The sequence below is a fragment of the Schistocerca piceifrons genome, chromosome 2, assembly GCF_021461385.2.
Source record: "Schistocerca piceifrons isolate TAMUIC-IGC-003096 chromosome 2, iqSchPice1.1, whole genome shotgun sequence".
Lineage (NCBI taxonomy): Eukaryota > Metazoa > Arthropoda > Insecta > Orthoptera > Acrididae > Schistocerca > Schistocerca piceifrons.
In genome coordinates, this window is record NC_060139.1 from 401,122,751 (window position 1) to 401,147,517 (window position 24,767).

At 40.4% G+C, this 24,767-nt stretch overlaps 1 protein-coding gene across 1 annotated transcript in view; it reads right to left on the reverse strand.

Moving 5' to 3' along the window:
- Positions 1 to 24,767, reverse strand: part of LOC124775053 (serine/threonine-protein kinase ATR) — a 354,997-nt gene that overhangs the window by 194,609 nt on the left and 135,621 nt on the right. Inside the window, exons 14-16 of the mRNA XM_047249842.1 lie at positions 20,429 to 20,603; positions 15,421 to 15,672; positions 13,309 to 13,425 (exon numbers count right to left, since the gene is read on the reverse strand). Of these exons, the coding sequence (XP_047105798.1) occupies positions 13,309 to 13,425; positions 15,421 to 15,672; positions 20,429 to 20,603 (544 nt within the window). The remainder of the gene's footprint in view (positions 1 to 13,308; positions 13,426 to 15,420; positions 15,673 to 20,428; positions 20,604 to 24,767) is intronic.

A 24,767-nucleotide genomic window follows, 5' to 3' on the forward strand; every position in this document is an offset into this window, starting at 1 on the left:
AAAGACTGTAAGAGGAAGCAGTGACACAAATAACACCAGAGAAATGGAGAAATGTCCTACACCACATAGAAACAGTTGTTAAAGAAGCATGGAAAAGCAAAGTGAGTGAGTGTCGTGAGTACTGTGGAAAATATCATTATATCTTTGGGCAAGTCCATTGACTCATTCACGGACCAGAGTTCAGATAACAACAGTGCCGAGGACGAAAGTGATTCTGAACTATGTGGCATTTACCCTGTGCCTCAATTTGTCTCTATTTTTGTGTTTGGATTTCAAATTTTGGCCTGAATGGTGTTTACTGCAGTTGCACAATAAATCCTATATCATTACTAAGGTCTACCCCTCAGCACAAGTATGACACAACGCATGTACACTACAGTGATTGGTAAGAACTCCAGCAGTTTATGTTATTTTAATGTTTTTAGTTTTTGTATTTACATGAACAATTCAGATTCATTTTAACACCTTTTATGTATCAAATATGACAACTGAATGTGATTCATTCTGATTGCTGTAAAAACATTGTTCTTGCTTTCATTGAGATAGACAATTAATATGAAGATGTTACCATTTTATACTTGGGTGTGCATTTGTTAAGCCACAAGGATATAACAATCCTGTAAAGTGAACTCAAAAGCGCACATTAAAAGGTGGTGTGAGAAGGTAGTCCAATAAGGAACCGCACAGCTGTTGCTATTAGACATAATGTGCACACACACACACACACACACACACACACACACACACACACACACACACACACACACACTAATCACGAACCGAAAACATTGCCCCCTTCCATGTTCAACTATGCTTTGCTGTCAATTACTTTGTTATTCTGATCTGGGTGTGGGTCTATTACAAGGATATGAGCAATGAGGCAAGAGGTTGGTAGCAGGGGTGGTGTAGGTAAGAACAAGGTTATTATTTACACCCTTTGTGCAGCGGAATACCACTGTGGGAGGGGCGGGAAGGATAGTGGATTGGACATATCTCATTTCAGGGCACAACGAGAGGTAGACAAAACCTTGGCGGAGAATGTAACTCAGTTACTCCAGTCTTGGGTGATACTATGTCACAACTGGAATGCTCTTCTGTGGCCACACAGTGGGACTTTGGTAGCTGAGGGGTTATTGGAGACATAACGCATGCGAGATCTGTTTCTGTACAAGCTTAGAAGGGTAATTACGGCCTGTGAAGGCCTCAGTGAGATCCTTGGTATATTTTGCGATGGACTTCTCGTCATTACAGATGCAACAGCCAAGGGTGGCTAGGCTGTACGCAAAGGACTTCTTAGTATGGAATGGGTGGCAACTGTCGAAGCGGAGGTATTGCTGGTGGTTGATAGGTTTGACATGGACATAGATACTGATGTAGCCATCTTTGAGGTGAAGGTCAAGTGAGGAAGATGGCTTGTTGGGTTGAGAAGGACAAGGTGAAGCAAATGGGGGGAGAAGCTGTTGAGGTTTTGGAGGACTGTGGATAGGGTGTCCTCAGCCTCAGTCCAGATCACGAATATGTCGACAATGAATCTGAAACAGGTGAGGGGTTTGGGTGGTTAGGAAAGATTCCTCTATATGGCGTATTAATAGGTTGGCATAGGTTGGTGCAATTTGGGTGCCATTGGCATACCACAGATTTGTTTGTAGGTGAAATCATCAAAGGAGAAGTAATTGTGGTTGAGGATGCAGTTGTTCATGATGACCAGGAAAGATGTTGTAGGTTTGGAATCCGTTGGGTGTTGGTAAAGGTAGTGTGAAAGGAGTTGGCATCAATAGTGACAAGCAGGGCACAGTATACTAAAGGAACACAAACTATGGTGAGTCCATGGTGGAACTGGTTGGTAAGTTTTACACAGGAGGGTAGGTTGCAGGTGATAGGTTGAAGGTGTTGTTTGATGACAGCAGAGGTTCTCTTAGTGAGATGTCCTGGATCGTTAAGTTTATGTACTAAGGAAGAATGTAGATGTTTGCAGTGTGGGGAGTGACAGGGGTAAGGAGACAGACTCTGGGAAGAGGCTCTGGGTTGGGCATAAGGATTTGAGAAAAGACTGGAGATCCTGCTGGATTTCCTAAATGGGGTCACTGTGGTAGGGTTTGTAGCTGATGAATCCAACAGTTGGCAGAGTCCTTCTGCCAAGTAATCCTTGTGGTTCAAAACAACAGTGGTGGAGGCTTAGTCAGCAGGTAGGATAATAAGGACAGGATCAGATTTTAGATGATGTATTGTCGTTCTTTGTGCAGATATAAGGTAAGCTTGCATGTTGAGGTTTGAGGAATGATAGTGAAGCAAGCTTCAAGGTTAAGAAATTTTGGAAAGTTAGCAGAGGGTGATTTGGGGGCAGTGGGGGTGCATCACAGTTGGAAGAAGAATGTACCGAGTCAGGCAGGGTTCAATATTGGTCTTAGATTGAGTTTAATTGGTAAGGTTGGTGGCAAAAAAGTGTTTCCACTGTTGGGACTGGGACAAGGAGACAAGGTTTTTAAGTCCAGTAAGATTGAATTTGGGAATGGGGCAAAAGGTAAGGTATCCCGTGTCAGTCGCCCATCACCTCCCAAAGTCTCACTGTCCAGCCACAGAAGAGGTCTCCTAATGACTCAGCACCACCCAGAAGTGGAGCAACTGAACTACATTCTCTGCCAGCGTTTCAATTACCTCTCGTCATGTCCTGAAATGAGGAACGTCCTATCCACTATCCTCCCCTCCCACAGTGATATTCCACTACCCACCAAACCTCCACAATATCCTCATCCATACCTACACAATCCCTGCTCCCAACCCATTTCCTCAAGGCTAACATCCCTGTCATTGACTTGTCCCATGCATCCTCCCAACAACACCTACTCCAGTCGAGTCACAAGCATTAGCTATCTCATTAAAGGTGGGGCTACCTATGAAACAAGTCATGTGATCTAACAGCTAAGCTGCTACCACCATGCTTCATTCTACATGGGCATGACAACCAACACCTATCTGTCCGAATTAATAGCCACCAACACATTTTAATGACTGCTTCATAGCCTGAGCCATCTGGATCATTCCTATCAACACCAGCTTTTCTGAATTGTGCTGGTGGGAACTCTCCCTGCAATAAATCTGACATTCCCAAAACCCTCCTGGCCTCAGCCTTTGTTGGTCATTGTCCTTCATCCACCTATTCCCTTTCCTGTTCCCACACCACAGCCTTCTATTCCACAAGTGCACCAACAGCCTTTTTGCTTCTCTCTGCTATATGGTGAATAGCAATCTATCTGTTTCATAATATTGACGTTATTCCACCCTGGATTTTTAATAAGGGCTATAACTGATCTTTAATTTCATCTTTGTGTCCCTACAGAAGAACTGCAGCATATTTCTACATTTATCACTTCTTGCAGCTTTGAAAGTACATTTTCACGGGATAATTTATGTCTGTTCAGGCATCGGCCAGTTAAGGTTTCCAGCATCTCAATTATGCTCTCCCACAGGTTGAACAAACCTGTGACTATTTGTGCTGCCTTTCTTTGCATACATTCAATACCCCTTGTACTTGTTAGAACAGGCCCCACACACCTGATTAATATTCTAGTATGAGTCTGTACTACAGCACAGTGGGAGTAGCCTATTTGTTCTCATACCAGTCCTAGTGTCAATATTACTTTTTTTTTCTTTTCTGGCCTCTTTTATTACCAGTACATGTACAATAATCATGTTAAATAACTAATTCCATATTCAAACAGTATTTCATTAAAATTCATTATTCCATTGTAATTTCTCAGTTGCTGACAGTATATTTAGTTCTTATGAAAACATTTTATGTAAAGAAATACTCATGGTTTATAATACCTGTAGCACATATGCACTTCAAAATTCAATGTTGCTAAAAAGTGTCCATTTCAAGATTGGTATTGTTCGGTAGTTACACCGTAAAGTTGCTATGTCCATCATACTTGAAAAAACTCTGTTAAGCCACTCGCAGATTTTATGAAGTGTTTAATGTGATACACTCACTATCAGACTTACCAACTATAAGGTGCAAGTGAACAAAATGTGAATTTGACCATGTTGTGGTATAAGGTCTACTTATTTACATTAAACAAACCTATTATTTAGCTAAAGATTTGTGATGATGGACATCCACAAGGCTTACGACACAAAGTAAAAGGTCAGTAACTTTACAGGTCACGCAAGCATTTTGTAGATTGACCGCATTTTCAAAGTAGCCTACCAATGAAGCACAGGCTGCCATCTGCTTTACCTGCTACTGAGCCTAAATGATTGTTCCATTTCATATGCCCACAAATTTTCACAGCCAGGTGTTTGCATGAGTTGACTGATTCCAGTTATCACTCACTGTTATTCACAGGATGCTACATATTTTCTTTTTATGAATTGCACAATTTTACCTTTCTGAACATTTAAGGCAAGTTGCCAAGCTTTGCAGCAGCTTGAAACCTTATCAAGATCTGAATGAACATTTATACTGCTTTTTCCAGATGGTTCTTTATTATATAGAACTGCACTATTGGCAAGAAGTCTCCTGAGTCATTAACATTTAACATGAAGAGCAAGGATCCCATCACATTTCTCTAGGGCATGCATTATATTATTTTTACACCTCTTGGCGACTCTCCATCAAAAACAGGATGCTACATCCTCCCTGCCACGAATTCCTCAATCCAGTTGCAAATTTTGTTTGAGATCTAATACAATGGTGGTTTTGTAATAAGCATAGATTCAGTACCGAGTCAGATTCTTTTGGGAAGTCACTAACGCTGCATCATCCTGACATCCTTGATCCGTGACTTTCAGGATGTCATGTGAGAAACGTGCCTTGGGTACGGTGTCACCAATGTTTTTTGGAATCTATGCTGGTGGTGTGAACGGGGTTACTCTGTTCAAGATACCTCATTACCTTTAAATCAGACAAGTTTTAAGATTCAGCATCAGATGGAAGTCAAGGATATTGAAGTGCAGTTTTGTCAATCACCTGTGCTACCCTTCTCATAGACCAGTGTGACTTGTGCTTTCTTTTATCTATTGGGCACAGTTTTTGTTCGCTGGCTCTACAATGTACACACCTCAATAAAAGTTTGGAATATCATTGAGTTTACTACAATGATTTCGTACAGAACATCAACTGTGGTATGTACAATACCTTATTAACAAAATAAACATAGTTTCTTCTGAAAACAAGAACAATTTTCGTTAGTTAAGAAAGATCCTTACAAAACAAAGCAGGCTCTCTCCCCAGTGTAAATCTTGGAAACAACAGTGAAAAATCTTTATCTTAAGATGATGTGATTATCAGTCTTTAGCAGTGAGTATGTCCTTCCCACACACAGATGAGTTCTTCCACTCTGGATGAGACCATCAAATTTATCTTGGGGTATGAGGGTCCACTCCTCAATGGCAGCTTCAGTGGAGTCCTGAAGATTGCCAGGTGGACTTGGACACTGTGCAATGACCACCTTCAACAAGTCTCATGCATGCTCAATTGCATTCATGTCTGGGGACTGTGCTGGCCAATGCATTTGGTTGATACTGCATCTCTGAAGATACTAAGACAATGCTGGAGAATGGTGTGGTCTTGCATTGTCATGGACCAGGATGAAGTTGTCACTGACTTCACGTCTGTAAGGCCTTATAATCATTTGTAGGACCCTTTGAAGGTATCGGGGACCAGTCAAATTGCCATAGATGGGAATTACAGGAGTCCGCCGTCCCATCATTATTGCCGTTCAGAATATTACACTTACGCTTGCAAATGGATGGACTTCCTGAACGTATCAGAATTCCTAGTGTCATAATAGTGCTTCTCCAAACTATAACACATCTAGTGTTTGGTTGCAAACCGATCCTGGTCTCATCAGCAAACATGACAGTACTCCATTCTGCAATGGTCCAATAATGATGAGCAAAAGCCAGGTCCTTCAATTGCGTCAGTTCCGTTGATTCAAAGCAAAACTCCCATTGGTCTTCAGTAATGAAGATCAAGCCAATGCAATCTTCTACACACTGTTTGGTTTAAGATTAAATCCCTGTTGCCCAGGAGGAGTCATTTCCAATATTTCTGGCAATTGATGTTGGGCACATGGGAGCCAACAGTTGGAGAAAATGATCCTGCATTGGTGATGTCATACGAAGATGACCACTGTAAAGTCTATCATTCTCAGACCACTGTAAAGTCTATCATTCTCATTTCCCATCTCTCTGTACTTTCTCCACACCTTAGACACACCACTTTGAATGACACATAACCGATCAGCAACATCTTGTTGTGTATGATCTGCTGAAAGTAAAGCCACTACCATGACTCTATCAAAGTGTTCTATGCCACTTTGTGACATGTTACTGCAGTGATGAACACAAACTGAATGAAGCTATTGTTGATACTGGACTGCTCGCAGTGTGCCGCTTTGGCAGCAGTATGTTTACACAGCTGCGAAATAGCCACAAATAGTGCCAGTAGTCAACACTATCCAGTGTATGGGCTGTAACTGGATAACACATGAAGTGCCTAGGTCAATGAGACCTCTAGCACTGTAGACTACATTTTATGATAATATTCCAAACTTTTGTTGAGCTGTGTATTATTGTTGATTAATATGGAAACTCTGTATAGAACCTTTTAGGATAGCTGCCGATACTTAGAGGTTTGTTCAGTTTTTACAATTTCCATCCGCTTCCCATGCAAGTAACACTAATATCTATATCAGTCATCTTTGCAATAGTACATTAATTAAACTGGTGTAGATATTCCTTTGTAAAAGAAAATGTGAAAATATGGTTACGGCTTTGCTTTGGTGTCCTCAATTTCAGTTCCTGTCTCATAGTTTTGTGTCTGAACACTGAGATTATGCTATGGTAGTCACTGAAGGCTTCACAAATAGTCCTTCTGGCAAACAAACAGGTTTCATTTAGCATTCCTCTATGTATAACCCTATGCTGTATCTTACTTCTAGTGTGCAGGAATAACAGCAGCAGCATACCGCAGGACTGCGATTCAAGAAACAAGCATATTAAGTCATGGCATTTCTTATGAATCAAATGTACTAATGAACAGATGGATTGTGGGGTCTTAAGGGATCAAACTACTGTGGCCCAGAAACATGGACAAAGGCTCAATTTTAAACCACCTGCAAAGGGGGTGGGGATGGGAAAGGGGGGGAGAGGGGCTAAAAGAAAACTGGCATAAGGCAGCCATATGGGGTGTTAAGAATGAATCAATAAAGGGGTCAGGGGGTAAAAGATAATAGTGTGGGATTGATGTCAGCTGGGAGCAATCTAAGACCCAACGCAACTTGTCATGCGGCAGAAGGTGCACCCCCACCTGACCAGTCTCCCTTGGCCACTGTACCGTGTAAATACAGTTGAGGATTCGGCTACCTAATAGGAAGAGCGTAAAACATTTTCAAAAATAAATATAAAGACTCACTGTGTTATTAAAACTGATTTGGGATGTTCCTCTTTTGGGGCAGCCGGAGGTCCTCTGGGCTACAAATTTTGCAGTACGCCAAACTCCTTTCCCCCTAGCAGCCAGCAGGAATGTTTCAGTTGAAGTATACAATCCACTCTGTAGGATATTACCCAGGAGTGACTGCTGTGACGAAAACAGAGGTGACAAAAGATTCAGAATTCCCAGTGAGATGGCCAAAAGGAAGACTGCCAAACAACTGTACTCATTTACAGCTTGTAACTTCCTGGTTGTGGTCATAATGCTAGATTCACTCTTCCATACAACTAAGAGTCAGTGACATAATGCCTTCCACATGTTACAGCTTGGTACCTTTATTTCCAGAGCATCCTTCTCATTAGGTTTCTTGGCAAGCAGACTGATAAATTCATTCCCTGGGACCCCAAAATGACTGGGCGAGCAGAGGAATACTACTGTCTTCCAGTTGTCGTGAAAGTTTAAGAGGAAATCTTACATTCGGGTTACTAAAGGATGCCAGGAATAACAGTGGGCTACAGCCTGTGTGGCTGTCCATACAGTCACTGTAGATTAAGAAAAACTCATGTGACGGGATGTGGATGTAGTGAACGGCATACATAATTATGGCCACCAATACTCTGTTAAGACACTGCAGTCATAGGCAGGCAGTGTTGCTCATTGACACTGGTGAATGTAGAGGTGCACCTCTTCTGATCTTCAACTCATGAGCTACCTATATAAATGAGATCTGAATTGGGGTACTAATACAATACCATGAGGAATAACTGATGGAAATCCAAGCAGTCTATCACATCCCTTGGGACAAGATACACACCAAGGTGAAATCTGGGGTACATCGTGCTCCATCAGGGTGTTCCCATGTGTGACGTACTGACAGGAAATAAGTAGAAGTCAGAAATGATAAGATTGTACCCAAGCTCATATTCCCACCCAAGGCCACTTTTTTGGAAGTCTCACTTCTGCATCAGAAACTGGAGCTACTGATCTGGGTGTTCTGGACAGCTACGGACATATATGGCGTAGATGAGTAATTGATGGTACCTGATATGTAAAGGGAGGAACCCCACCTCCACACCTCTATCATGAGGTCGTCCACAGAGCTAATCCAGAAGGGCCCAGTCGTAAGTCTGGTTCTACAACGGTTAATAGCATCTAGGAACCATAGTGCTGATGGTGCTCCTGATACATAAGCCAGACTGCCATAATCTAAACATGATAATACGAGAGCTTTGTAGAACTATAAAATGCTAGATTGGTCAAAACCCCAGGACGTGTTATCAAGACAGTGCGGGACACAAAAGTTTAAACTGGCCTGTCTGCTTAGGCTGTTGCATATACTGATGGAAAGTACACTGTAATTTGGGCCCATATCTGTGAGAGTGAGGTACTAGTTCTGATGGTAGATACTGTAAGTCAACTGTTCTCACAGCTCATCTGAATACTGATATGCATATACGAGCCTAGCAAGCAATAGTATCAGCAGGTTGTGAGAATAAATGAAACTGCGCGTCTGGCCACAACAATGGGTGGGTTTTGCTCTGTGCTTAGCACCATGGACAGTAGGGGTATATCAACAGAGTCATTGGAGAGCAGTCATGGTGAATGACTGTATGGATCAAAAGCAAAAATTTCACTTTTGGCACAATCTGTCTGTTGATGATAAAACAGCTAGCCATATGAAATGTATCAAGGTATTAGTAACTTGCTGATCAGATAGCTCAGTTGAGAACAGTAAAGTCTGATTCTAGTGCAGAAAACCAACAGTAACAGGAAATAGTTATTATCAATAAGAGACCTCTTGTTAGCAATTAAATCAATTTACCAACTCAAACTGCAGCCCACTTTAGGACAGGAAAGGAGGAAGAGATTTACAAGATGGGAAGCAATGAGAGTGTAACAGGAGGAACACTGTAACTGAAACTTACCCAGCATTCCTTCTTTTGCCATTTTAAAAGGAAGCGGGCTCTGGCTTGGAGATATTTAGAGATCATAAGTGTTGTTCAGCGGATGGTGCTTATAAAATCAAACTGTCCTTCTCCAACATTTAATGGCTGTGACGATCTCCTGTATTCGCCAAGGGACTGGCCTCCGATGGAGGATTTTCAGGAAATTGGCAGTTCTGCTGAATGTAGGATCTTGTTTGAGGGTCTCTTCAACAGTATCATGGGAGGTGTAACAGGTGTTATGAAAGTGCTGAATATGTGCCAGTCAAAGTTCCTAAGAATCCATTGCAAGGGCTATCCAGTTGAGTTTTGGCGTAACAGAAAAAAAACAGCCTGTCAAGGAGAGCTTTGTGAGCTTTCCATTGAAAAAAATTGTGTGTTCAACAAAAATGAGCAGAGGAGCCATTGTTCAGTACGCAAAGTTCAATATTTAAAAACGTATGCTCTAATAAATATCATATTCAGTGGTTTTAGAGCTGCCCCATAAATGCTTCTGAGCATTAAAATCAATCAGTAAAAGGAAGAGTGTGGGGTAGCTGGAAGATCAAATTGATCTCATGGTCTGTCATCTCTTCCTTGGATATGGGGCAAGGAACGTTGCAAAGGGAGAATTCTATATTTGTTCATATTCATACCGTATTTGTTCCATCATGGTATTAAGTGCATTTGGTCACTAGAGGTTGTCTCAAGGACTATCATACATACTTCACTAGATGTTCTTTCAGGGCCAATTCTGTTCTTATAACAGACTCAATAATTATGTAAAATAAGTGACTATGCTGTACAGAATCAGGTTTTCTGAAGATAATATGTAAATCACTGAGTACAGTAAAAGTAAGTGCTTCATTCCAGCAAGGTGGCGATAATGGGCATTACAATTCCACTGGATTATGTTTGCATGTGTGTTCAATGGCAGTGCAAAAAGGATGCAATTTTTAATCAAAATCACTACCACATGCTGGTTGTCAGCTATTTGCATGATTTGAATAGTCGTGGAGGCGAAATCAGGCTTAAATGAGTGCTGCTGGGTCTGCCTGCAATGCAGTAACTTCTTCTCCTCAATGACCTCCTCCGCCATACGAAATATGGATTCAGTACGAAGAGTATCCAGATACGAGCCTAGTAAAGATGAGGAGTGAGCTGTTCTGTAGCCAAATTTTCACATTTCTTGCAGCTGCTGGCTGTCATTATGGAGCAGGGATGCGATGGTTTGGGTAGTATGGCCAGGAGGGAAATACCCGAGGTGTCAGTCAACTATACAGCTTTAATATGAAAGCAGAGGGGACCATGATACACTGTGCAGATGTACTGGTAAGGGGAGGTGGGGAGGGAGGGAGGGAGGAGTACCTTCCCTCGCACAAATGGATGACTTAAGATTGCCACTACAGCCCACTGACATGGTCCTCTTGGTATATGATGGAAGGCTTACATTTTGTGAGTAGCTTGCTCTCATCTAGAAAGTTGTTCCTGCCTTCTTGATATGTTAGATGATAAAAAGTCTTGAACATACATATTTTGTTCAACCTCTTGTGACACAGCAGGTTGTGATCAGGGGGGTGATTCTCAATATTTGGTGCACTAAGGTGGTTATACACAGGAGGTATACCGGTGCAGTGTTCATCTGCAATATCTACAGACAGATTTATTCATAAAACTAAATATTATGTGGTTAAATTTCATATTCTTAAACACCTCATAAGGATTTACATCACATTGGTAAACCACAATCTTAACTTTATCTGGAAGTCACCTTCAAAACCTAAGATGAATGCTCTGCTGTCTACATTGCTAATTTTAGGCCCTCACTGGACCCACTTGATAAAATGGATGCCACAATGTTCCAAACTGGCATCTCATTACTGATCCATTTGAAGTATGAGGTCCCTGTGGAACATCATTTCCTTGACTATATTAAGATCCCGTGATGGGTACTTGTGACAAAAATGTCACCAAATTTATCAAGCTTAATGATATGTGATTGAGTGAAGAAAGCTGTGAGGCTGTTTAAATCAGTATAGATCCACTCCGCATTTTGTTTGTTGAGGTGACTTCACAAAACTTGTCTTCAATTTCCTCCAAAATAATTATGGCTGTCATTTGAGAAGGATTCACTACCAATGGTACAGACCAGGAATTGAGGCATATATCTCCCTCTTTGTTTCACAGGTCGGTTTTCATCTCAATTTATATTATTGAGGGAACAGTATTGTGGTTATACTGAAATGAGTCGATCACTCTGACGAGTCCACCGGAACCATATGGCCATCAGCATGGTTCAATTTAATTCTTTATTATGTGACTGGTTCGCCTGAATGCCACCAAGCCCCACCAGGACCTCTCCCCCAACTGCACTCTGGCATGGAGGTCATCATTCAGAGTTCTGTGTCCCAAATAAGGTACACACACACTACAGGGAATTCATGGAAGGAACAGCACTGGCAGCATTCCCTGCATAGTCAGCACCTACCAACATACACATACCTCACAATCCCTAAGATAGACTGGCTATCCTGCTGTGTACCAGAAGGCCTTTAACTGTGGTTTGCACTACTGAAAATGTTTTTGAAATGGAAAGTCAAACCCAGTGACAGGGGCAATTTTTTGGACAAACTGAAAGGTGTGTAGGATTTAACAAGAAAAGTAAAATTGAATAACAGAAAGCAGAGACCACACATTTCACTGATCATCCACCTTGCTGGAATGAAGCACCTGCTTTTACTTTACTCAGTGATTTTCATATTATATTCAGAAAACCCGATTCTCTACAGCTTAGTCACTTATTTTACATAATTATTGAGTCTATTATAAGAGCAGAATTGACCCTGAAAGAACATCTAGTGAAGTATGTATGATAGTCCTTGAGACAACCTCTAGTGGCCAAATGCACTTAATACCATGATGGAACAAATGTGGTACGAATATGAACAAATATAGAATTCCCTTTGCAATATCAACGATGGTATCTGTTGAAGGTTAAGTCAAAGGGATAAACAGTCAGGGAACTGAATTGTGAGACAGGAAGGGAACGAACGTTACAATGGCTGAGAGTCATGCTCACCAAACACATTCTCTCAAAAGAGCTGTGACCCCCTGGCAGGAGATCGGGGACGGAAGCAAGGATCATTTCCATAATATTACACAATCCATGCTCACATTATTGTTAAAGTAATTTTAATGATTTTGTTGGTACTTGTCTTCCCTGAATATCTGAAGTTACGGTCTGTAACACAGATCACTGATCGTTTCACATGTGGCTATAAGTTTGAGACACTCTAGAAGATTTATATCATCAAAATAGTGATGTAACAAGCTCACAACCGAACTCAAATTCCATTCCCCATTTTAATGAGTATTCAGAACAAATATTTTGTGACTGAAAAGATAACACAATTTAAAATATCACTATTTATTTGTGCAAGAAATGTCGTCAACTTATGACTTTCTTCTCCAATAGATTTTTGAAAACTTGTAATAAACAATTTCACTGTCACGCTCTGAGTTTGTTTTTGTCACACTGAATTTCACATTTTGCTGTTATGTATTATTGACCACTAGTCATATCAATACAAAAAAAGATGAACCTGTCATCAAATCAAAGATCGGTTAAGATGCTACAATGCTTTTCTAGTCATTTAGGTTGTTACTGCTGGAAGCAATATGCTGTTGCCTTCCTCTAACCTTTGAAATGTCTTATCCAGGCTATCATAAAGGAACCTACACTTAACAGGACTCAGAACCATGATGCAACTTGTCATTTTTCACATTAAAAACCACTGCCAGAGGTGAAAAGTCATACATGATGGAGAAAGTTCCATTAATATGGTTACGTATTAATAGTAACAGCTACCAAAACAAAGACATTATTTAACAAATATAGATTGGTGATCAATAAAAACATTAAACATAATTAATAGAATAATAATTGCATACCTTGAAGGAACTGAAAACCAAATTGCGTACTGGCTGCCCAGTTATCTTCTCAATTACTGCCAGAGAGGAGCTAATGACTTCCTCACTCTCATTCACAATGATGTATGGGTATATGTACTAAACACAAAAATACATACTGCTGTGATAATAATTTCATCAGATTGCAGCAAGCTGCTTCAAATATAATGTTATAAATTTCATCTATCAATAACAATCAAGTTACAATATACAAAAATAGTCACAAATTAACACAGTTACTATGATCCTGTACATTCACATCTGCAAAATTTCTTTCAGTCTGAACATTTAAATCAGCTAACTCAAGAAATATGAAGCATGATTGTAAATTAGGATCATAAAATAATAACTATAAAGACAGTCATATTATAATATTTAATTAATGGAAGCTATTGTGTAGGACTTAATATGTCTCTGACAGGAAACACAGGGTGTAATTAGGAAAGAGACATGTATTAAGCTATCAGACATCATCCAACTGGGAACTAGTTACATGTGGTGTCCCACAAGGTTCCACCTTAGGGCCATTACTTTTTCTTATGTATATCAACGACCTTTCATCTGTAACATTACAAAACCCCAAGTTTGTTTTGCTTGCAGGTGAGACAAACATTGCAATAAATAGCAAATAAAATATTATCTTAGAAAGATCAATCAATGAAGTTTTCACAGAACATTAACAAATGTTTCCTAGCCGATTCAAGGTTTCCTGCCAGTATATGATTAAAATATGATGAAAAAAAGATAGAAGAAATTGACAGCGCAAAATTTTTGGAATTACAGATTGACGATAAATTCAACTGGAATGAGAATACCACAGAGCTGATGAAGTGCCTAAACAAATATCTATTTGCAATTCCAAACACAGGTGATTAAAAATAAAAAAGCTATCATACGATGTTTACTTTTATTACATGTCATACGGGATTATTTTTTGGGTAACTCATTAAGCCAAGCCAAAGTTTTCTGCAATCAAAAACTTGTAGGGCATAATAATAACAGAACATCCTGCAGAGGCCTGTTTAGGCTCTAGGGATACTAATTACTGCTTGCCAATATCTTTATCCCTTAATGAAATTTGCCATTAAAAATATATCTCTTTTTCAAACCAATGGCACAGTTCATGGAATAAAATAAATAAGAATACTCTTCAAATAGATTTAAAGTCATTTTTTTCAGTCCAGAAAGGTTTATCTTAATCGGGAACACACATTTTCAATAATTTTCCAGCTGTCATAAAAAGTTGAACAACTAATAAAGTTCAGTTTCAGACAAGCTTAAAGGATTTATTGGTGGCCAACTCCCGCTAATACACTAATTAATTTCTACGTAGAACCAACTATTGTGTATATGATTTTGTTTTCTTCTTCTGGAGCATCAGTCATGTAAAATTTTCAAAAAGTTATTTCTGTTATTTGACTGTACATAAAATTCAAATAATGTGAGTGTCAGTACAATCTGACTTCTGTACAAATTCAGTGCAATAAAACTATTATTGCAAGTAAGTAGCACAATGTACTGAACATTTACATGTCCTGTGACAAGTCATTTATTGCCTTTCAAATGAAAGTATGTTTAAGATTTTTTTCACTTATTCCACATCCATGAGGGACATTTCATTTGAAATCTGTGGAAGGTACATTATCATATTTCATGTAAATATTTATTGCATTCTCTCATTTCTCTGATATGTCCTACATCCTTGAGGACCTCCTCATTATGGATCTGTTGGAACGAAAGTACACCTAATCTAATCTGACCCATATACCTTTATCTACTATCTACATGCCAGTTGCATCTCTTCTGGGAATCTGTCGAATAGGAGCCATGTACTGTAGCAGAAGTAAGTGGCAGACAGTTATGACAGAACAAAGCCTATTCATACTTGACACAGGGTGTGTGTTAGGAATTAATCATGACACAACATTTTTTTAATTCAAAAGGAATAAGGAAAATGCAGCATAAAAGGTCTCTAAGGGTAGCAGCAACTAGAGGAAAAAGCTAATCGTTCTGTGTTGAGCAACCATTTTTTAATGAAATTATATTTAAATACACACAATATCTGTACAAAAAATAATATGAAATGAGAACAACCTGGAACTCTTGCAGAATGAGTTTTCCACCTGTATTATCGATCTGCTCTGCCACTTGTTCAAGTAGTAACATCAATGTGGATTCTCCCAGAACCGACACTTCTGAAAAGAGGAAAGGAAGCAGTCGATGGCCTTCTTGTAGTAATAGCGTGCGAGCAGACTCAAATCCAAACAGCTTGCTTGCTACTTGTAGCGTTGCCACAAAATTACGCTTAGATTTGGAATGGCTCTGTACAGCAAACATTACTATGACCTGTATGGAACAGAAAATTTATATAACTATTTCTGAGGTTATTTTCAATAATATTAAGTTTATTTGCAACAATGTCTTTATTACAAACTAATCTAAATGTACATTTAAAATCATTTACACTTCAAAAGATACTAAACAAGTGTCACAGATATGCTTCAAAACCCTTGGAAATATAGGAATGGTACATTTCAAATATTTAACACACGTGTAACATTAATAGTTTACATAAAATTTTACAACACATAATAGTACTGGCATAGTTCTAAAAAAATATGGTTCAAATGGTTCTGAGCACTATGGGACTTAACTTCTGAGGTCATCAGTCCCCTAGAACTTAGAACTACTTAAACATAACTAACCTAAGGACATCACACACATCCATGCCCGAGGGAGGATTCGAACCTGCGACCGTAGCAGTCGCGCGGTTCCAGACTAGAGCGCCTAGAACCGCTCGGCCAGCTGGCGTAGTTCTACTAAATATCTCAGTGTCACTGCTCTCCTTCCTTTTCCCCCCAGGGTTGATTATGATTCAGTGGAACAATATCAGATGTGAGGCCTTCCCACTTCTAACAAGGACTCTGCCTATCTGAGATCATCGCGCACAAATTTGTAGAGTGAGATAATGAAATACACAGAATGTGGATAGCTGTGGTGTTAGAATGAATTTAAACACTGTCTCCTTGATTATGGACTATAATCATTGTACCTTCTTCCTTAATTTCACCAATATTCTGGTAACAATGTTACTCCACAACAAATGAAACAAGAAGTCAGTGAAACAAAGATACTGTCCAAAGTTTGATGAACCTCTGAAGAATGTAATTTGATAAATCAGGTTAAGCAATTGATGGAATTGGGGCGGGGGTCACTTTAAGTATTGTACAGCTATCACAAATGTTTGTCAAGCAAGAAAACAAAAGCTGTAATGCAAGTTGATAACAAAATGTCCACTCACTATTTCTGGATTCCACATAATCATTATTATGGATAATTGCACTGTCTCTTCCACTGTGTTATCTCACAACTATTCTCTGGTCTCAAATCATCAGACACTAAAAGTAAGCTGATAATAGATATTCCAGATCACCAAGTCCTTCCTTTATTAGACACACTGGATGCTTGCAATTAAACTGATGGTGTTCCAAATGCTGCAGTGCTAGCTATATGCATTGCAGGATGCAGAAACATCGTAGTTATGTTCATTAATCAGTGCACTCACAACATATATGGCATTGTAAGCAGTCATAATGTGAAATCTTTCATGTTTTGACATCAGCACGTTCTTTGTCACTTGGCAACACATGGTGATTTCTTTTGTGAAGTGCCTGTCAGTGTAAAGGGTTAAAAAGGTGAAGTTTTCAGTATGAGACGCAATGGCTACTGGGAAGAAAGACCATGCACTGCTAGTAAAATTGTTTTATCAAAATGGCTGCAACAGCAGTGCTGCAATACAGAAATATTGCCGACAGAAACAGCTGCAAAGAAGCCCCATGTCGACAAATGGGCTAAGAAGCATGAACACAAAATTTGAAGAAAAGGTGAATTAGGTGGTGCATCAGGGAGTGGGAGACAACCCACTCCCATGGCAGTTGATGAAGTTGCTGCAGCCATAGCCAATCGTGCAGCACATGCCTCAAATTCTGCAGTCAGTGCTTGGGGGAACTGTCTCGCCCCTGGTCAATAGTTCAGAAGATTTTGCAGCTCATTTTACACTGGTATCCCCACAAGATTCAAAATGTGCACCAAATGAAGCCCCAAGATAGGCTGAATCTCTAGGCAGCCTCAAGATGTGTGGCCTTCCAGATCCCCTTACGTAAATCCATGTGACATCTGGTTGTGAGGATAACTGAAAGATCGTATCTATCAGGGATGTATCTGGACTCTTCCTAATATGAAAGACAGCATACAATGACATATCGCTCTGATTACATCGGATATGTGAGCAACTGTTGACTATGCCGTGTTGTGGATGCAGCATGTTGCAGAGTCGGGAGACCACACTGAACACGTTCTAACTAATGACTATATTCTAATAAACATGCCAGAACTACTGTTATCAAGTGTTTGATCGTCTCTCCCTTTTCCTGTATCCACACCAAGTTCTGAAAACTTAAAAGTGCCATATTTTCACCTTGTGGCAAAACTGGAACCACTATTTTTTTCCCAGCATACCCCATGAGCACATAGATTAATGAACATAATGTTTCAGCATCCTGTGATTACGGCCTGCACTGAAGCACTCAGAACACCTTCAGTTTAATTATAACCATATGGTAGAATCCAATCACTGTTAAAAAAATGAAAAAGCCATAGATCCCAACAGAGACCATTTCACCTGGCCACAAATGTTGATTTCGTCCACAAAGAAGTAATAGTCTTGTACAGTAATCAGAAAAGCCACTGTGAAGTTTGGGAAGAAGGAGACAGGTAATGGGAGAAACGATATAGTGAGGATGGGTCATATATCGTGTCTGGACAGTTCAGTAAGGAAGAAGGAAAGAAAGAAGATTAAGGTTTCATGTCCCATCGACAATAAGGTTATCAGAGATGAAGCAGAAGCTCGGATTATGTCAAAAATGGGGAATGTGCTGTTTCAAAGGAACCATTCTAGCATTTGCCTGGAACAATTTAGTGGAATCACAGAAAACCTAATCAAGGGTGATCAGAGGTGGATTTGAACAATCATCCTTCCAAATGCAAGTTAAGGGTGCTAACCACTGCACTGCCAGTAACATTCCTGGTTCTCAAGTCCAAATAAAAAAAAATCTAATTATTTTACTGAAGGTACAGTGTGTTCAGAGACAAAACCTGTTCAAATACTTCTTAACCAAAAGTTTATGCTACAAGACATTTTTGAGGCTCTATTACCTAAAGCTCCAAAAGTAATTGAGAGAAGTGGTCAACAATAAAAGAAACTCCAAAGACAAGTGAGTCTGTGAATGTGTGAATATGCTATTATTCATTACATAACAACAATAACTGGTTGCTGCACACTGTCAAAACTGTGGAACTTATTTATGTGACACATGCATTAATATTTACACGACACCAGACTTTTTTCAGGGATTTTTCAGAAATGCTAGTTTGAAGAGTCAGAGAACCCAAACTCTACTTTTGTGAACAATGTGCCGTGCAGAGTTAGAGGTAAACACTTTCTATTGTTTTCCAGTTTCTTGTTTGCTATAGTAATAGAAGATGTACATTATTGCTTGTCACCTTATGAGGAATAAAGACTGTCTGGGGGGGGGGAAACGAAACACCAGGAAGACATGGTTGCATAATGATGTCACTTCATAAACTTGTACACACCATCAGTGCGTATGTAAGTGATTACAGCTGGAATCCTCTATGACAGGTAGAATGGCACCAGAATGAATTAGTGTTGTTCATGTTTAGTGATGTTACCAGACCTGACAGATATGTAAGGAGTGTGAACAGTATCAGATGCTGAGTGATCACTGTGAAGGATACAGAGATGCTATATACTTGTGTGAGGCAATGCCACATACTTGGGTGACACACCATTATCAGCACCAGACAGAGTTTGAAAGGAGCATCATGTAGGTTCCCACTTAGCTATTTGGTTGAACCATGTAATATCCAGATTTCTGGGACATTTGGATGTGACAGTGAAGTCATGTTGGAATGCATTGTTAGAGGTGAGGACACATGCTTGTTGTCAAGGTTCCGGTCCACAATGTCTGACCACCACAAGGGAGGATCACTGTATTGTGGAGCTTTTACGTTGTAACTCCTACACATCTGCGCCTGCCACCCGAGAACAAGTGATTGACTACATGTAACATTCTGTGACATCCTGCACCAATGGTTCGAGAGTAGCAGCAGCTCGACTAGGAAACTACTGTGCCAAGTGCAGGTTGCTGTCAGTGTCACAACACAAATGGCTGCATTTGGAATGGTGCCATGACCAGGAAGCATGGGCAGCTGATGAATGGTGTTGCATTGTGTTCAGTGATGAATTGTAGTTCTGCACTATCACTCATGACCATCATCCCCAATGTAGGGCGGTGATCTGGGGAGAGGTCCCATTTTTCCAAACTATGTCAAGGCTGATAGTGATGGAGGGAACTCTGATGGCACAATGGTATCAGGACATCCTATGTACTCAAGTGTTACCTCTCATGTGACAGTATAGTTGTGCCCATTAACGACAGGACAGTGCTTGTCCACACATTGCACATGTCTCTGTAAACTGTTTCGAAGATGCTATGATACTCCTGAGGCCAGCAAGACACCCAAATCTGTCCCTTACAGAACATATGTGGGGCCAGCTTGGATGTAAACTCCATCCCAGTTCCCGTATCCAGGATACCAAGTACAAGTTACATCAGTTGTGGGCCAGCTTGCCTCAAGAGAAGATACTTTGGCTTTCCAACCAAATCAGTGCATGCATCCAAGCTAGAGAGAGTGTACTGTCATACTGGTAAGTGGGCTCATGCTACTAAGTTCTTTGTAAATTTGAATCCATTTTGCAATCACTGAAATTTCATTTGGTCTCCTGGTCACCTTCAGCATGCTTCACTTTTTGTTTTGTCAGACAATGACAAATGTGATAAAATGTGGAAATGTAAGTCTCCTGCTGCAATTCACAGATTTTATGTTTTATGCTCAAATTGTTAACATCTCATGTTTAATTTACTTATTTCCACAGCAAAACAATTAGAAGTACCTGAGAAATTTCATGCAAGTCTTCAGTATGTTCTAGAAAAACATTAAATTTTGCTACAGTACTTACACAGCCCAGCTGAAGTCGATATCTTGTAAATAACATTTGAAGAGATATGCCATGAGCTTTGACTATGGCATTTAAACACAGCCTGGAAACACTTGTACAACTTGCATTTACGTGTAAAGCCAAAGCTACAAGGGCAGCAGCAATATGCAGCAGTATTCCTTCTATGTGCACATTACTGCAAAAGAAAAATATGGTGGAACTGGCAGTGTTGGTAGTAGTAGTTGTAGTAGTAGGAGAAGGGAGACTGAGCAATGGAAAGTGTAAGATTAATTAGGGTAAATATAATAATAATATAAAATACACATTTATTTTGTTTCCCTTAGATACACTGTTGTAATCTGTAATCGACTTCACAGTCACAATTTTTCATCATAGTGTAACAAGTGCTGATAAAATAATGAGGGGAATGGCAACAGCTCCAAAATAGATGTGATGAACTGCAAGCATATAAAATGCAAGTATACAGGATGCACATGTGCATGTATGCACACATGCACGAATGCAGGCGTGAGTGCCTACACACACACACACACACACACACACACACACACACAAAGGAGAGCCAAATGGACGAAGATACACTATGTGATCAAAAGCATCCGGACACCTGGCTGAAACTGACTTACAAGTTCGTGGCACTCTCCATCTGTAATGCTGGAATGTGATATGGTGTTGGCCAACCCTTAGCCTTGTTGACAGCTTCCACTGTCACAGGCATATGTTCAATCAGGTGCTGTAAGGTTTCTCGGAGAATGGCAGCCCATTCTTCACAGAGTGCTGCACTGAGGAGAGGTATCGATTGTAGTCGGTGAGGCCTGGCAAAAAGTTGGCATTCCAAAACATCCCAAAGGTGTTCTATAGGGTTCAGATAAGAATTCTGTGCAGGCCAGTCCATTACAGGGATATTAATTGTCGTGTAACCACTCCCCATAGGCCGTGCATTATGAATAGGTGCTCAATCGTGTTGAAAGATGCCATCTCCATCCTTAAATTGCTCTTAAACAGTGGGAAGCAAGGTGCTTAAAACATCAATGTAGGCCTGTGCTGTGATAGTGCCACACAAAACAACAATGGTTGCAAGCTTCCTCCATGACAAACATGACCACACCATAACACCACCACCTCCGCATTTTACTGTTGGCACTACACACACTGGCAAATGACGTTCACCGGGCATTCACCATACCCATACCCAGCCATCAGATTGCCACATTGTGTACCATGATTCATCACCCCCACACAACATTTTACTACTGTTCAACCGTCTAATGTTTACACTCCTTACACCAAGCGAGGCGTCGTTTCGCATTTACCGGCATCATATGTGGCTTATGAGCAGTCGCTCAATCATGAAATCTAACTTTTCTCACCTCCCGCCTAACTGTCATAGTACTTGCAGTGGATACTGATACAATTTGGAATTCCTGTGTGATGGTCTGGATAGATGTCTGCCTATTACACATCACGGCCCTCTTCAACTGTCAGCAGTCTCTGTCAGTCAACAGACGAGGCCGGCCTGTACGCTTTTGTGCTGTACATGTTCCTTCACGTTTCCACTTCAGAAACAGTGGACCTAGGGATGTTTAGGAGTGTGGAAATTTCGCACACGGACGTATGACACAAGTGACACCCAATCACCTGACCACGTTCAAAGTCCGTGAGTTCCTCGGAGCACCCCATTTTGCTCTCTCACAATGTCCAATGGCAAACTGAGGTCCCTGATATGGAGTACCTGGCAGCAGGTGGCAGCACAATGCACCTAATAAGAAAAACATATGTTTTTGGGGGTGTCCTGATACTTTTGATCACATCATGTATGCAGAGCAAGTTGGCAGGAAGTAGTGAGATCTACAAGAAGGAAACACAAACTCCTCCCATCAAACAGGAATTTGATGAAGATATAATACATGTGCTTCGCAAATAATGTAACTTTACTACCACTCCCAGAAACTCTACGATCTCGAATGTAATGAGCATCATCAAACAAATCGTAATCCCTCCCCCCCCCCCCCCCCCCCCCCCCTCTCTCTCTCTCTCCTTCAGCTGTTCTCCAGCATCTTGTACACAAAATGTGCAATTGCTCCACTGACTTCATACAATGTTTGCAAAGAATTACATCTTCAGGGCAGAGCCACTATGGTCAGTTTCAGCATTTTATCAACCTTTAGTTAATATACCTGTTGGAAAATCACTGCAGCTTATCACACAAAAGTTTCATACACCTGTGAAGAACTCTTGAAACAGGTGCTGCAGCCATTTACTTTCTATATATGGAATTAGAAATGAAATATGACCTCATTACAGCACATCAGCTGATGGTGTCATGGTCTGGTATTGAAATAAAATGCTACTTGGTATAAACATTAACTATAATACCTGGTATTTTTTCTTTCACAACTGTCACCAGAAAGATGTCAGTCTTTTAGCTGTTTAGTTATCATACTCGGAAAGAATAATGCACAATAGTGTAGCACAACTGGCAAATAGTGTGACTGCTTTCACATGCGTCTCTGACTGGCTACAGAATGCCCAGGTCAAGGCTGCAATAGAAAATGGTAGGTGGTTGTGTGTACAGATTTCACCCAGGCTATCCACAGGGAAATAGCCTACAGGCGAAACAGGTTTGATAACAGGAGTGGCATAAGAGCGCACTACAAACTGCATAGGCTGAACAGTCAACATAATGTCATGTTTCGGGTGGACTACAAATTGTACTGGGTGAATGATCAATATAATGCCATGTTTCAGGTGGACTACAAGTTGCATAGGCTGAATGGTCAGCGTAACGCCACTTTTTATGTAAGGATTTGGGTATGATACCATTAATTTCAGATTTCTATGAGAAGCAGAGAAACCCATGACACAAGATACAGTTGATGTTCTCAAGATACAAGTGACAAAGGACAATAAGAGAAGTAATGAAACACAGACTAAAGTGTTCTCTGACACACTGCCAAATTTTAATGTCTAATTAGATAGATAAAAAATCTAACTCACCAAGCAGCAGCAGAACACACACATAAAAACTGTTGTGACTGCAAGTTTTCGGAGCCAGAGGATCCTTCTTCAGGCACAACAGTTGGCGGGAAAGGAGCTTGAAGGAGGTGTGCAGATTTTTTATCTATCTAATTAAATAATTTTATCAATAATTGATTGTTTTCATTGTTAAATTTTAATGTCTGATTGGTAAAATATTTCAGCAACTTACCTTGTCGTCATCATCAGAAACATCTGATGTACTGAGCTGGTAAGTGAGCTGCCCTTTCCTTCATGATGTCCCTCTATTCCCTCACCTGGCCTCCCCATGACCTTGTTTATGATGTTCCATCTGACATCATCTTCTCATGGGTGGTCTCTATTCAGAATCAATCTGTAGACAGTTTGCCCCCATAGATGTCACTTGACATTTACGTGCTCTGTAATGTCCCCTTCCCCTGGGTCATTTTGCAGCAGCCAGTGATCCGTACCAAGTCAGTTTTCAGCAGAACCATTGGAATTTTTTGTTACATCTACCAGTTGAACAGGTGCTGAAGAAATGCTGGTACCACTTACAGAATAGCAATCTGCATGTGTATGCAGATAACATTGCTCCTTCTGTAACTTAAGCATAGGTCGCCAAGATTTACTGAGTTGGTAGCCAGGGTTTATGTTGGTAAGGGCTTCCCCCAACTTGTTCCGCACTGCCTTCATGTTGACACTCCCCCACAATGTGGGAGGTTGAGCCAACATTTTTGTCTCATAATAATTAGTGGACTGCTTGTGCTCCAGACAGTGCTCAGATACTGCACATTCACTGGTTTGTTCCAACCACTTGTTGCTTTGTGTTCCACACAATGACACCCTATTTTCCTGTCATTTGATCAATGTATACCACATTCACAAGGAATATTGTAGATGCCTGGCTTCCATAATCCTAAACTGTCCTTTAGATTACAAGAAAGTTGACTGTCTGTGTCAATGGGCACATCACACATTTGAAGCAATACTTCCTGAGGATTTATGCAGAAACGGAATCCGCTTTCTGCAGGTGTGCCAGCACCTTTAGTTTCTCCTCTTCCAGTTCTTCTTCATGACTGAGCTGCTGATGGACCAACACATTCAGTTTGCATAGTGGAACAGCAGTTTTTATGGGAACCTTTCATAAATGTTGAAGTTAAGCAGCCAAACATTCTTTACCTGATGCTTCGTAAATTAAGGCCCTGCTTTTTTGCTTAGAAGAGGAGCATACTGAAGACTTTCATTCACCACAGCCAAAAGCACAAGAAGCAGTAAAGTCAGTCTGGTGGAGAGTCAGCAGTGGTGATGGGAGTGTTGGAGTTATGAGAAAAAATGCCAAGTC